The 15,632-nt window shown below is 48.3% G+C and overlaps 1 protein-coding gene across 1 annotated transcript in view; it reads right to left on the bottom strand.

Moving 5' to 3' along the window:
- Positions 1 to 3,651, bottom strand: part of SP1 (Sp1 transcription factor) — a 50,859-nt gene extending 47,208 nt beyond the window's left edge. Inside the window, exons 1-3 of the mRNA XM_046012226.1 lie at positions 3,550 to 3,651; positions 2,345 to 2,499; positions 487 to 2,002 (exon numbers count right to left, since the gene is read on the bottom strand). Of these exons, the coding sequence (XP_045868182.1) occupies positions 487 to 2,002; positions 2,345 to 2,499; positions 3,550 to 3,556 (1,678 nt within the window). The 5' untranslated portion in view covers positions 3,557 to 3,651. The remainder of the gene's footprint in view (positions 1 to 486; positions 2,003 to 2,344; positions 2,500 to 3,549) is intronic.
- Positions 3,652 to 15,632: the final 11,981 nt, after the last annotated feature.

Raw genomic sequence — 15,632 nt, 5'->3', positions numbered from 1 at the left:
CAGGCTCCCTGCTGAGCAGAGCCCGATGAGGGGGCTCGATCCCAGGACCCTGAGATCATGACCTAAGCCAAAGGCAGAGGCTTAACCCACTGAGCCACCCAGGTGCCCTGGTTTTACATTTTTAAAGGGCTGTAGAAGAAAAACAAAAAAGAATACTACGTGGTCCACGAGGCCTAAAATATTTACTATCTGGACCTTTACAGAACAAAGTTTGCTGACCCTTGTTCTGTAGCACCAAAAGCCCTGGAAGTACAGTTGACCCCCAAGGACACTGCCCAGAAATGCTCCTTTCTCGTAAGATTAACTGAAAAAAAAGTTTCCGTTAAGTCAGTTCCAAATGACTTAAATAGAATCATTCTATTTCTCTGATCAACTTGCCTTCTAGAAACTGTTACCCACAAAAATCTCTATTTCCTTCCTTAGACTCAACAGTTTCAGTTAAGCTAGTTAGCTCTGGAAATGAATGCAAAAGATTGGAAGCCTTACCTGGGGCATTTGCTATAGCCAAGGGCAGGCTTGGAAGCTGGTGCACCTGGATCCCTGAAGCACCCAATGCACTGAGGTTAATGGTCTGGAGGCCAGGCACGGAGGAAAGCTGAGCAGCATTCACAGTGACTGTGCCGGTAGGGATGGAGGCGGCTGAGGCAATGGGTGTAAGGGTGGTATTGCTGCTGCTGGTCTGCCCCAAGGAAACACCCTGCATTGGGGCCAAGGTGATTGTCTGGGCCTGTGGGTTCTGAACTTGGAGATTCTGCAGTTGAAGAGTCTGCCAACTGACCTGTCCATTGGGCCCCACTGTTGGTGTCCGGATGATGATGGGGCCAGAGTTTGGAACAGCCTGAAGCTGGAGATTCTGGAGGGTTTCTTGGGAGATAGCTTGGGTTGTAAAGGTCTGCCCTGACAATGGTGCTGCTTGAAGGGCCTGGAGAGCCTGTCCCCCTTGAACTAGCTGAGGCTGGATAAGAATTTGTTGCTGTTGCTGCGTCTGCTGGTTTTGCTCTCCCTCTTTTTGCTGACTTGCTTGCAGAGAGCCTCCAGATGTCTGGTTCTGCTGGATGTTTAGAGCATCAGACCCCTGTAGCCCACTGACCCTCTGGGGTGTCTGCCCTTGAGAGTTGGTCCCTGCTGATCCGCTGGTGGTAAAGTTCATAATTCCCATGTTGCTGGTGGTTGTAGTTGTTGAATAGCTATTGGCATTGGTGAAAAAGGAGCTAGAACTGGCTTGTGATGATACCAAACTGGCAGAACTAATGGCAGTCCCTGAGGTGGCGGGCTGTGAGCCACTCTCCTGGGACCCAGAGCTGCTGATAGTGACTGCCTGAGAGCTAGGAGTCAAGGTAGCTGCAGAAACGCTGTTGACAGGTAGCAAGGTGATATTCCCATTCAGGGCCACTGGTACGTTGGTCACATACTGAGTCTGTCCTGAGAGTACATTATTAGCCAGGCCTTGGAGGGGGACAGCCTGCTGGAGTAGGTTTGGCATAGCAGCAATGATGTTGCCTCCACTTCCTCGATTTGTGATGATCTGTTGGTTTGCACCTGGTATGATCTGTATCTGACCAGAACCATCCTGCTGAACTTGGGCCCCAGTGGCTGCGAACTGCAGCTGTTGCCCATCAACGGTCTGGAACTGTGGGATTACTTGATACTGAATATTAGGCATCACTCCAGGTAATCCTGTCAGAACTTGCTGGTTCTGTAAGTTGGAAGTGGCGGCCACAACATACTGCCCACCAGAGACTGTGCGATTCTTGGAAGACTCACTGCCATTGCTGCCATTGGTACTGCTGCCACTCTGTTCCTTTGAGGTAGGGGTAGCCCCAGAGGAGGAAGAGATGATCTGCCAGCCATTGGCACCCTGTGAGAGCTGTGTGGCTGTGAGGTCAAGCTCACCTGTGCCCCCTGACTGGCTTGGGCCCTGGGAGTTGTTGCTGTTTTCATTGGGTGACTCAATTCTGCTGCAAGTTGCTGCCAGCAGAGCCAGAGGGGATGGCTGGGATTCCTGGCCAGAAAATAAGGGAGAGGAGAGGAGTTAGTTTAGTGATACCCAGCTGCCAGCCCAGGGGGCAGTATAAAACAAATAAACAGCAAAACAGTGCACACAAAAAGGGGAAAAGGGGAAAAAAGGAAAAAAGGAAGAAAGGAAGGAAGGAAAAGCTGACCTAGTTATACTCCCGAAATCCTCATCTTTGGGGATCTCCCAGTCATTTGTTTCACTATGTTAACTTTCCTAGCTACAAAATGGCTTAGCTCTTGCCTAAAAATGTTTCTGCGAAAAGACAATCATCTAAAAATATTCACGTTCTCTTAACATCTCCCCCACTCTGTCCTGATCATCACTTACCTGCCCTCCTCCTCCTCCACTGCTGCTACTGCCTGTGCTGCTGCTTCGAGCCTGAGAAAAGGCACCACCACCATTACCATTGCCCCCATTATTGCCACCAACTCCTTTTTCAATCTTCACCACGGCTGTCATTTCATCCATGGAGTGATCTTGGTCTAAAAAGAATTAAAAGACAACTTGAAGTTAGGGGAAGGAAAAGGATGAGGTGAGGAAGAGCAAAGAACACTATAAAGAAAAAGAAATGAAGTAAAATGAATGGTACTAGTGTAAAAAAAAAAGTGGACTGGAGAACGGGCAGTTGTAGGACATACATAACACAAACTAGGCTTAGTAGCACTAAAACTGGGCCTCAATTCTCCCCTGCACAAAATTAAACCCAGAAAACATTAAAAATGTACTTTTCACATAGGAAATGTAAGGGGCAGTGGACATGTTCAAAGAGTTTCAAAATACAAAAAAGTATCCTGGGGAGAAAAAGGAGGATAGGTAAGGCAAAAAACAACATGTGGGTGGATGGAAAGCTTGCTAAAATTAGGGTCAAAGGATATGCAGAAAGAGAAAACTTCAAGTGTAAAAAGCACCCAGAGCAGAAGAGGGGCAAAGAAAAAAGAACAAATAAAAAGTGTGAGTAGGAAAACATTTGTAAATACTGCCAAAGAACTAAAGGGGTCCAGGGGTTAGGAATCTGGAGGTTTCGGGGCAGACAGAGGGCGGGCCCTAGAGGGAAAGGGCGGTTTCGGGGTGAGGGGCGTGGAAAGGGCGGGACGGTGGGGGGGAGGGGAAATCTACGGGGGGAGGGGAGGTCCTTGGGGCCGGCGGCGACCAGAGGGCGGACCAGGGAGGCGGTTGGCCCAGGCGGGGCCTGCACTGTTCGGGCCGCCCCCGCGGCTCCAGCCCCCGGCGGGAGGAGCCTCAGGCGGGCGGCCGAATAGTGGGGGGTAAGGCCCGTCCCCCGTGGCCGGGGCGGGCAGGGGGCGGGCGAGGCCACGCTGCCCCCTCCCCCGGGGCGGGCGGCCCATCCCCCTCTTTCTCGCAGGCCCCGCCACTGCCCCTTCTCCCTCCCTTCCCTCCGCCCCGGGCGGGACCAAGGCCGCCGCCGCCGCCTCCCGCCCGCCCCCCCTCACGGCGGGGACCGCCCGGTCGGCCCTCGCGCGCGCCCCCTCATTCCCCTCCCACCCCTAAGCTTGGAGTGGACTCATCCTTACCGCTCATGGTGGCAGCTGAGGGACGAGCTCAAGGGGGTCCTGTCCGGGGGGGTTGGGGGGGGCCGGGAAAAACGCGGACGCTGACGAGGCAAGCGAACCCGGACCGGACAGGGAGGGGGGGGGGTAAGGAGGAGGGAGCAGCGCGCCACAAGCCCAGCCTAGGCTCCGCCCCTTCGCTCCTGCCCCGCCCAATGAAGGAGGGAGAAAGGAGGGACTTGTAGAAGAAAGACGGGTAGGTTATCCAATGACAAGACTCGCTTGCTCTCTAAGGCGTGTAAGACAAAGTTGCGTGCCCGGTGTCCGCCCAAGGAGGCCGCCCTCTCAGTTTTAAAAGCCAATGAAAGACGCAGGAAGTGAGGGTGGGCGGGAGCTAGTGATGATAGGCTTGGAAGGAAGCCAGTCAACCGCCAGGCGGGCTCCCTGTACGGTAGGGATAGGAAGAACTTTGATTGGAATGACAAAAACAACGACCAACCAGAACCCTGGACATGCCTGGGCACAGTCCTCTTTGGGAGGTGGTAAGAAGTAGGCAGAAATGGGATAGGATGAAGCTGACCGAAACCAATCAGAAATCAGGCGGGCAGCCAGGAAAGTTATGATTGGATTAACACTGAAAAAAGACATGCTAGGACGCAGATTGGCGTGAATGAAAAGCCAACTAAACGCCGAATGAACTCTGGGGGAGGGATTTTGGAGTGGGCAGAGGAGAATTGGCGTCTCCCTCAGTCCCTCAGTCCAATGAGGCGGTGAAGGAAGCTAGGCACCGCCTCCAACTTGGCCAACGGGCATTACTAAAGCCTCCATCCTGGGGGAGGGAGTAGGGCTGTGCCAAGAGGAGTTCGTCGCCATTTTGGCCCTCCTCAGGGAACGTTTTTACAGTGAATAGGTGGCACGCTTCGGTGGATCCTTGCTGTTCAGCAAGTGTCAGGGCCAAGACAGTCGGTTCGCAGTTCTGTCTCGCCAGCAGGGCTCGTTCGAGCCTTCACTTAGCCGTTATTAAAAGTACCTCTCAAGTCTCATCCTTCCCGGGATGGGCGGACAGGCGTGCGGATGCCTCTGAATGTGGGTGTAAGACCTGTGGGTGCGAGCTGGACGAAATCTGGCGCTGCGCTCGCACAGTTAATACCGAGCTGACAATTCGTAAGGGCTTTGTCAGACCAGCAAACGCCATTTTATTAACTTCTCCCAGATAAAGCTGCTAACTACTTAATTTTTGTAGGGTTAACTTTTCAAGGGCTCGTCTTTGAGGCTCAAATACATTGGAGAGCCTCCCAGCGTCAGTGTCCTATAAGCCACTTCCTGTTTCTCCCCTTCATTGTAAATACCGTCTTAGCGTAAAGCAGGATGGCAAGATAAGGAGTTCCTGCTTTTGTAACTACAAAGTTAAAGGACATTTCCCCTCAGGCACTCGAATTGCTGGCCAACCATTCCACCTCTCCTTTTTCCTGCTCTTGGTGGAGGCAGCATGGGTGACTTGTCAATGACAGGGAGGTCATTCTCTGTAGTCCCTTCTATTTTACATGTTGTCACTAAGTTATTTACACTTCAGCACTTCGTGACATGTTATGTTTTAAAGTCTGGATCCCCCTAAAACAGGCCTCTGCTGCTTTGCATAGGCCCTGAAGAAAGTAAGTGATTGTGTAATGCCTACTGTGTTAGGTGTGTAGGTCAGTTAAGCGTTCTGCGTTCCTTGTGTCATGCCCATAAAGAAAATATTGGTACTAGAGAAGTTATGTATTTTATCAGAAATTTAGCCTGGTAAATAACTGGCCCAAAGTCACAAAGCTAGTAAGTTACAGTGCCAGATTCCAGCCCAGAGCAGTCCCACAAAAAGCCTTCCATAGATTCTTCATTAAAGCAGGCCTGATAGAACCATTTATAAAAATGGGTTTTATAGGGGCGCCTGGGTGGCTCAGTGGATTAAGCCGCTGCCTTCGGCTCAGGTCATGATCTCAGGGTCCTGGGATCGAGCCCCGCATCGGGCTCGCTGCTCAGCAGGGAGCCTGCTTCCTCCTCTCTCTCTGCCTGCCTCTCTGCCTGCTTGTGATCTCTCTCTCTGTCAAAGAAATAAATAAAATCTTAAGGGACGCCTGGGTGGCTCAGTGGGTTAAGCCGCTGCCTTCGGCTCGGGTCATGATCCCAGGGTCCTGGGATCGAGTCCCGCATGGTCTCCTTGCTCGGCAGGGAGCCTGCTTCTCTCTCCACCTCTGCCTGCCTGTGTGCTCTCTCTCTCTCTCTCTCCTTCTCTCTGACAAATAAATAAAATTTTAAAAAAAAAATTTAAATAAAATCTTAAAAAAAAATGGGTTTTATTAAAAAAAAATTACATATGTATTTTTAAATGTTTTGTATTGTTCCTTTTTAGCTCCTGAAAACTAACTACTAAGTCTAACTTCATGACAGCTCAAATGGCATTATCCTCTCGTATACCTTTATATAAAACATTACATTACAAATTACATTACAATAGCATCTCTCTCTAGATCAAAGTTTCCCAAAATATAATGTCAGATAGTCTCTATCCAAACCCTTGGCTGCTTTGTTTAAAAAGGTAGATTCTGGGGATCCTGGGTGGCTCAGTTGGCTTAGCGGCCCCTCCTCTGTGGGGAGTCAGCTTCTTCCTCTTCCTCTTGGCCTCTCACCCCTCACCCCGTTCATGTGCTGTCTTTCTCTCAAATAAATTCCTTTTTTTTTTTTTAAGATATTTTTTATTTGACAGAGAGAGAGACATGGTGAGAGAGAGAACACAAGCAAGGGGAGTGGGAAAGGGAAAAGCAGGCCTCCCGCAGAACAGGGAGCCTGGCATGGGACTAGATGCCAGGACCCCAGGACCATGACCCCAACTGAAGGCAGATGCTTAGCGACTAAGCCACGCAGGCTCCCCTCAAATAGTAAAATCTTAAAAAAATAATAACTTCTCTGGGCTCTTCCTCCCCTCCTTCCCCCCATTTTTAAAGGTTTTATTTATTTATTTGACAGAAACACCGAGAGAGGAACACAAGCAGGGGGAGTTGGGGAAGGAGAAGCAGGCTTCCCCCAGAGCTGGGAGTCCCATGTGGGGCCTGGGGCTCGATCCCAGGACACTGGGATCATGACCTGAGCAAAAGGCAGACCCTTAACAACTGAACCGCCAAGATGCCCTTCTCTGGGCTTCCTCATGTATAAAACAGGAATAATGAAAAATCTAGCAAATAAATAAATACATAGATAATTACGTAATACATAAATAAATTTGAAAAAGGTAGATTCCTAGTCTCCATGTCAGACCTAGTAAATCAGATTCTCTGGAGTGGGGCTTGAGAATATTAACTTTTAACCAATTCTTTCAAGTGATTAGTACCTAAACCAAAGTTTAAGAAACAGTAAAGGATGGGGCACCTGGGTGGCTCAGTTGTCAAGCAGCTGCTTTTGGTTCAGGTCATGATCCCAGGGTCCTTGGTTTGAGCACTGCATCTGGCTCCCTGCTCCATGGGAAGCCTGCCTCTCCCTGTTCCATTCCCTCTGCTGGTGTTCCCTCTCTTGCTGTATTTCTGTCAAATAAATTTTTTAAATCTTAAAAAAAAAAAAAAGAACCTAAAAAAAGGAAAACTAAGGGATGAAACTGTAAAGAAGAAACTTCCAGTAGGGAAGAAACTGAAACTTCCGGGATATTAGAAACCGCATTACTCATCTTTGTAAACCAAGCTCTGGAGATTCTAACAGCTGTTTAGTGTATTCAGCAAAAGACCATACCTAAAGTTGCAGGGGGGTGTGGGGTGAGGTGGGGTAGGAGCTAACCTGAAGCCTTCCTCTGAATGTTTTATGGATATATGTATTGTCTAACTTAATCCTTTCAGTTAATTTAAGTTCCCATTCCCTTTTTTTTTTTAAATATTTTATTTATTTGACAGAGAGAAATCACAACTAGGCAGAGAGGCAGGCAGAGAGAGAGGAGGAAGCAGGCTCCCCGTGGAGCAGAGAGCCCGATGCGGGGCTCGATCCCAAGACCCCGAGATCAGGACCTGAGCCGAAGGCAGAGGCTTTAACCCACTGAGCCACCCAGGCGCCCCATCCCATTCCCTTTTACAGATGAGAAAACTGAGGCTCAAATACTTAAGTTAAATTATGACAGTTCTATTTAGTTCCAAAGCTTGTGTTTTTTCCCATGGTTCTAAGCTAGTCTATCCCTGAAATGGGAATTAGAGTTTGATTTTATCCTAGGTATTGAGAAAAAGGTCTATTTACTGATAAGAGGGCAAATGGGCATGACCCATCTTGTTCATCTGTGAAGACCTGAACAAAATTTCTTTAAACAAAACCAATATAATTTTTTAAAAACGAATAACTTATTTCAAGGTTTCTCAAATCCCACACATAACAGCGTCTGTCACATAACCATTTGTGAAATCACTTAAATAACTCCTAATGACTGTGTTTAGAAAGCAACATGGGTCATTTGAGATATGTTTTACTTCAAAATCAATCATAATAGTACAAGCACTAAGTGGTAACATTCCAGAGTGGCTGTCAGGATTCTTAGTGGTCTGCCCCTCACTTATTCAGGCTCATCTTCCATTACTGTCCATTGCACTCTTACCTTTCACTTTGTTCTCTGTTGGACTCTTCCTCCAAAACATTCTTTCTTGGGTCTCCATAGTTCAGAAGCACAGTTTACTCTGCTTACCCTCCTTCTGGGGTACTGAACTCTTCCTCTTAGCTTTGATAAGAACGACTTCTCTGAAGTCTTTTCCTAACTCCCCCAGATCGAATACGACTATGTAGACTATGTTCTTTTAACATACCTCCATTAGAGGTATGTAAATATCCAATCTCCTCCTACTAAAGCATTCTGAGGGCCTGGGTGATGCTTTTTCGCTTTGTATCCTCAGGGCCTAGCATAACATATAATTGATACCCAGTAAAAAAACACTTAAGTGAAAGAAGTCTAGTCCCCCCAATCCTAAACAGATCTCCAGAAAATACAAGGCCAAGGACTGACTTTCAGCCTTCAGTCGCTTGCCTTTTTTTTTTTTTTTTAAAGATTTTATTTATTTGACAGAGATCACAAGTAGATAGAGAGGCAGGCAGAGAGAGAGAGAGGGAAGCAGGCCCCCGCCAAGCAGAGAGCCCGATGCGGGACTCGATCCCAGGAGCCCGAGATCATGACCCGAGCCGAAGGCAGCGGCTTTAACCCACTGAGCCACCCAGGCGCCCCAGTCGCTTGCCTTTTATAAATTAAATCATTCTTCTTGATTTTGAAGCCACTCCTGTTTTCATCAATTTCTCACTTGGTACACCTGGCTGGCCAAGTTGGAAAGGCCTGTGACTTTTTTTTTTTTTAAATAAAAGATCTTATTTATTTGACAGATCACAAGCAAGAAGAGAGGAAGAGAGAGAGGAGGAAGCAGGCTCCCTGCTGAGCAGAGAGCCTGATGTGGGGCTTGGTCCAGGACCCTGGGATCATGACCCGAATGGAAGGCAGAGAGGCTTTAACCCACTGAGCCACACAGGCACCCCAGGCCTGTGACTCTTTTTTTTTTTTTTTTTTTTTAAGATTTTATTTATTTATTTGAAAGACAAAGATAACAAGCAGGCAGAGAGGCAGGCAGAGAGAGAGGGGGTAAGCAGGCTCCCTGCTGAGCAGAGAGCCCAATATGGGGCTCAGATCCCAGGACCCTGGGATCATGACCTGAGCCCAAAGCAGAGGCTTTAACCCACTGAGCCACCCAGGTGCCCCTGGCCTGTGACTCTTAATCTAGGTGTAGTGAGTTCCAGCCCGTGTTGGGTGTATAAATTACTAAAAAAATAAACTTGAAAAAAAGTTTCCACTTAGCAATCTGGTAACTGGGAACATTTTACAAAATAAAATATGCAGATATTTCAAAACCTTCCTTTTACACCATCATTGTAAACTTCCTTCTCAGTTAGCTTTCAACTACAGCTGTTAAATACAAAACAGACTTGGGGCACCTGGGTGGCTTAGTTGGTCAGCGCCTGCCTTTGGCTTGGGTCAGGATCCCGGGTTCCTGGGATGGAGCCCCATGTCAAGCCCCATGTTGGGATCCTTGCTTGGTGGGGAGCCTGCGTCTCTCTCTCCCTCTGCCTGCGGCTCCCCCTGCTTGTGTTCTCTCTGTAAAATAAATAAGTAAAATATTAGAAAAAATAAATACAAAATAGACTAATTTCTTTTTGAGAGAGAGGAGCGCCTGAGTGGCTCAGTGGGTTAAAGGCTCTGCCTTTGGGTCCAGTCATGGTCCCAGGATCCTGGGATCGAGGCCCACATTGGGCTCTCTGCTCAGAAGGGAGCCTGCTTCTACCTCTCTCTCTCTGCCTACTTGAGAGCTGTGTCTGTCAAATAAGTAAATAAAATATTTTTGAGAGACAGAGACCATGTGTGCGCACATGCACGAGTTGGGGGTGGGGGTGGTGAGTCTCAAGCAGTCTCTATGCCCAGCACGGAGCCCTGCACAGCTTCTCCATCCCATAATCCCTCAACCCTGAGATACTGACCTAAGCTAAAACCAAGGCTCTGATGTTTAACCGACTGAGCCACCCAGGAGCCCCCATATTATTTTATTCTATTCTGTTCTATTCTATTTTACCTGTTCTGGCTACTCTAGGATAAGGAGCTCAGGAAAGAAAAAGTAAGAGAGAGTCCCTGATAAGATAATAAAGCATCAACAGTCTTCCAAGCAAGAAAGCTTCTCTCTGAACAAGAAAACAAGCCTAGGGTTTTCACATCACGCTATCTAGGGTCATCTGAAGTGCAGTGGTGATTGGAGAAGTTGGGTGGATCATTACACACATCCCTCAGTCTTTTCAGGGCCCTGGAAAGGCAAAAAAACTAAGAAAAAGGACTATAATAAGCCTAGTTTCTATTTGGGAAGCCCAGAACCCGTTGATGAGAAATCTAGGAATGATTACAGTTATTATTATTCTCATTATTTAAAAGGATTCATTCTCGGGGCGCTTAGGTGGCTCAGTGGGTTAAGACTCTGCCTTCAGGGGTGCCTGGGTGGCTCAGTGGGTTAAGCCTCTGCCTTCGGCTCAGGTCATGATCTCAGGGTCCTGGGATTGAGCCCCACATCGGGCTCTCTGCTCAGCGGGGAGACTGCTTCCCCACTCTTTCTGCCTGCCTCTCTGCCTACTTGTGATCTCCCTTTCTCTCTCTGTCAAATAAATAAATAAATAAATCTTAAAAAAAAAAAGACTCTGCCTCAGCTCAGGTCATGATCTCAGGTCCTGGAATCGAGCCCCGCATTGGTCTCTCTGCTCAGCAGGAAGCCTGCTTCCCCCTCTCTGCCTGCCTCTCCACCTACTTGTGATCTCTGTCAAATAAATAAAATCTTTGGGGCGCCTGGGTGGCTCAGTGGGTTAAGCTGCTGCCTTTGGCTCAGGTCATGATCTCAGGATCCTGGGATCGAGTCCCGCATCGGGCTCTCTGCTCAGCAGGGAGCCTGCTTCCCTCTCTCTCTCTCTGCCTGCCTCTCTATCTACTTGTGATCTCTCTCTGTCAAATAAATAAATAAAATATTAAAAAAAAAAATTTAGGGGCACCTGGGTGGCTCAGTGGTTTAAGCCACTGCCTTCGGCTCAGGTCATGATCTCAGGGTCCTGGGATCGAGTCCCACATTGGGCTCTCTGCTCGGCGGGGAGCCTTCTTCTTCCTCTCTCTCTGCCTGCTTCTCTGCCTACTTGTGATCTCTGTCTGTCAAATAAATAAATAAAATCTTTAAAAAAAAAATTTAAAAAATAAATAAATAAATAAAATCTTTGATTAAAAAAAAAGGATTCATTCTGGGGGGCTCCGCAGGAAGTCTGCTTCTCCCTCTGAACTTCTCCCCTCTCTCATGTTCTCTCACTCTCTCAAATAAATAAATAAAATCTTAAAAAGAAAAAAAAGGATTCATTCTGGGGGCACTGGGTGGCTCAGTCGGTTAAGTGGCTGCCTTAGGCTCGGGTCATGACTCTAGGGTCCTGGGATTGAACTCCACATCAGGCACCCTGCTCAGCTGAGAGCCTGCTTCTCTGAGCTCTCCCTCTGCCTGCCATTCTGCCTACCTGTGATCTGTCTGTCAAATAAAATCTTTAAAAAAAAAAAAAAAAAAGGATTTATTCTGTCCTTTGCTATGTCTTTATTTCTGTATCTGAGAAGCACTGTGGTTCATCCCTGCCTATTCTGTACCTTGTACTAGGAAGGTCTCTGTTCAGTCTGGCAATCTGTCCGTGGCTCTGGCGACCTTAAAGGCCTAAAGGGGGAAGAAGGGGTGAGGGTGGGGGAAATGAAAATTCTTGAGAGTTGGGGGCATGGTCAACAACACAACTTATTGTTGGAGTTGAAGTCTGGCCCAAACTTCTCAAATATTCTCTTTGCTGAGGGCTGCAAGATGACCGGCCTGACTTTACAGCCAGCTGATGGTCTCCAGAGCTTGAAGACAATTGGACAAACAAAAGCAGAGGTGGTTTGAGGTGGTGGGGAAGAGGAAGGTCTGAGACTAAATTCCACAATCTATCTGCATTCTAGAGAGCTAGAGAAGGCAGGCTCAGGGGCGAGGATGGCTCAGAAATACGCCTAGACCCCAAACTGAGCAAGGAGACAGCTTTTCTGCACATTTAAATCTGCCCCCTGTGGAGTCGGGCTTCAAACACATAATCAAAACATTTGCCTCCCCTAAAATATCCAAACCCTTCAGACACCTCAGGGACCTCAGCTCACCAGACCTGGAAGTATGCCAGTATCTAATGCCAGTTTACCAACCAGGCACCCCAACAGTGACTGGGGTCCTACCCGGCAGTTTAGCATTGTTAGGAGGAGTAAAGTTCCTTTTTTAACCAAAAATGCAACAGCTTCCTCTCCTGGGACAAACAGTCCTGAGTCCTCACCAGAGGCCAGAGCTGGGAGAGTTACACCACCCGCAGCTTTCCATTCCCATTAAGGAAAATGGCCCCAACAGGCCAGACGCAGCAGGACTGAGAAAAGGACCCGGCCTCCCCGCTCATCCACAGGAGAGGCTGGAGGAAGGAAGGGAGGAGTAGGGGGGTAGGCGGCCCGGTTTCCCCCTCCCATGCAAATAGGGCCACCCTGAGGGCGGGCGGAGGGCCGGGCTGTGGGAGGAGGGAGCTGGATTCATAAACAAACCCGCCTGGGCCACGAGGTGCCCAGAGGAATGGGGTGGGGTTTGCAGGCCTCCCGGGCCCAGCCTTGAGCTGGCTGTCTGGTGTGAGCTGGGCTGGGCCTCTCCACTCGCAAGTTTCCGGAGAGGGGTGGGACCTCTGGCTCTCCCCAACCGCAAACCCCTCCTTCCTGGTTTGCCCTCCCTCCCCAACCCCGGAAGCCAGCTGAAGTTCGTAGAGGCCGAGGCATGACATCTAACTTCTCGTCTCTTCTTCCGGAAGTTTGCACTGTCCGCAGGGCTAGTGGGTGGTTTCTGTGGGGACATGACTCTGGAACACCATGTTCATTCCTTCCTGAAGTGGCCAAGGGAGACGGTGGAGAGCGCAAGGTGGGAGAGGGCGGGAGCTTCCCAGACTTTTGCCTCCAGCAGGGGTTTTCCCACCACTGCAGCGATGCTTCCCAGCCCAGCTGAGAGGTAATCTTTACCCAGGCTGGCCTGTTTTCTGCTCTCCCCTCCCCCACCACCGCAGGGGCTCAGACGTGCCTGGACAAAGGTCCCCGGGAGCCTCCCAGTAAGAACTTGCCTTCAGTCCACTCGCAACAAAACTGGTGACTAACGCCTATACAGAGTATAGTTACTTCCTTCTTATTGATTAGGAAATACATTCAGGACTTGAGAAATGTGCCCAACCAAGGTCCAAGGCAGAATGAAACTCTGACAACAATTCTACTTCTGTGGCATTTCCCAAAGTGTGATGTACTTACTAACTGGTGGAATGTGAACATTTCTTTGTGTGCTCTTGTAACTAATTTTATTTTTTTAAGATTTTATTTACTTATTTGGCGGAGATAGTGCACAGAGGGAGCAGCAGGCAGAGAGAGAAATAGGCCCCCTGCTGAGCAGGGACCTCCCCCACCTCCCATGTGGGGCTTGATCCCAGCACCCTGGGATCATGACCTGAGCTGAAGGCAGCTGCTTAAAGGCTAAGCCACCCAGGCGCCCCTCTTTTGATTAATTTTAGGAAGAAACAACCACATTACCAAACCTATCATTTCAGAGGGGGTATTGTTATGATAAAGAATAAATTAATGGTATACTATGTAACAAGGGGAACCTGATAATGTTAAAAATTATGCAGGTGGAGTGGGAATGATTGAAGTCTGGGGAAATAAACTGTACCTTCTGGTTTCACTATCTAACATGCAGCTGTTTCTAAGGAAGAACGGAATTTCTTCAGTGACGGGCTAGCTTAGATGGTACACAAGCTTGTTTCAAAAAAAAAGTGGGCGCCTGGGTGGCTCAGTGGATTAAAGCCTCTGCCTTCTGCTCAGGTCATGATCTCAGGGTCCTAGGATCGAGCCCCGCATCAGGCTCTCTGCTCAGCAGGGAGCCTGCTTCCCTTCCTCTCTCTCTGCCTGCCTCTCTGCCTACTTGTGATCTCTGTCAAATAAATTAAAAAAAAATCTTAAAAAAAAAAAGTACTATAAGGCAGGAACTGGAAGCCAGGGAACAAGAAAAACTGAGCTAGTAGAGTCAGGAATTCTTCTGAGCCACAGCATTACCAGGCCCATCACCAATGGGCCCAGGGCTGAAGAGGAAGGTTTCTTGCTCTCTGCAGTGGATTGTGCAGGACAGCATGAACGGGTCCTGGAATGGTTCCAGCCCCAATCCTGGGGAATTCTGTCTGCTTAGTCTCCACCTTCAGGACTAAGGGGGTCTGCTTGTGTGGTATCTGTCCCAGAACTCTGCTCAGTCCTGCTCTAAAACTGAGCCAATCCAAGCTTCTAGCCTCAAGCTGATGCTTTTCTCAGTGCCTCCCCCCAGAACTCAGCCCACTCGTTGCTGGTACACACCAGCAGCCCTGCAGGCTGGGGCTCAGCCAGAGCTCCGCTTCCCAGTCCACAGGGGATTTACTGCCTAGGTCCCCTCAGGCTCAGCCTCCTCCCAGCTTCAAAAACACTGAGTCAGACCACCCCCGACATGTGCATTATGTGTGCCTGATGTAATGTAATATGGAGAACACTACATCACCGAACAAGTAATCTTTCCAAAAGCATTGAGCCTGAATCTAAAGGAGTCGTTAGATCTAATCACTAGCTTGCAGAAAATATGGGGGCTAGCAGAATAAGGTAAGTGGAAACACAAACAAATAAGAAAAATCCCAAAGGCAGGACATTCTACAGGGCGATTGTTTATTCAACAAGTCAAGGGCATGGAAAAAGAGGAGGAAGAGCTGTGCTTGCTTAAAAGAGACTTAAGAGGCAAAAGAGTCACATGCAATATGATCCTATTTTGAACAAATCACTTGTAAATAGACGTACTGCGGACAGTTGGGGAAGTGTGAATGAGGACTGGGTATTACATGATATTAAGAAATGATTGTTAATTTGGGGGGCATGATAATAGTGTTGGGATTATATTAGGACATGTCATTATTAGCAAAGAATAGTGAAATATTTAAGGGTTTAATGTCATGTCTATAAATTATTTATTTTATTTATTTATTTATTTGACAGACAGAGATGACAAGCAGGCAGAGAGGCAGGCAGAGAGAGAGAGAGAGGAGAAGCAGGCTCCCCGCTGAGCAGAGAGTCCCATGCGGGGCTTGATCCCAGGACCCTGGGACCATGACCGGAGCCGAAAGCAGAGGCTTTAACCCACTGAGCCACCCAGGTGCCCCTGTTTTTTTATTTTTTATTTGAGTGAAGGCTACTTCCCATGTGGGGCTCAAACTCAACGATCCCGAGATCAAGTCACATACTCTGCCAACTATGCCAGCCAAGTGGCCCTCATGCCTGTAAATTATCTTAGAATACTTTTAAAAAGGAATAATTGGGGGGCCTGGGTGGCTCAGTGGGTTAGGCCTCTGCTTTAGGCTTGGGTCATGATCTCAGGGTCCTGGGATGGAGTCCCAGTTCTCTGCTCTCTGCTCAGCAGGAGCCTGTTTCCCTCTATTCTGATTAAATCACTCTTTTTTTTTTTTTAAGA

The sequence above is a fragment of the Meles meles genome, chromosome 7 (assembly GCF_922984935.1).
Source record: "Meles meles chromosome 7, mMelMel3.1 paternal haplotype, whole genome shotgun sequence".
NCBI lineage: Eukaryota > Metazoa > Chordata > Mammalia > Carnivora > Mustelidae > Meles > Meles meles.
Note: the sequence above shows the minus strand (reverse complement) of the source record. Positions and strands in the feature narration are given on the sequence as shown.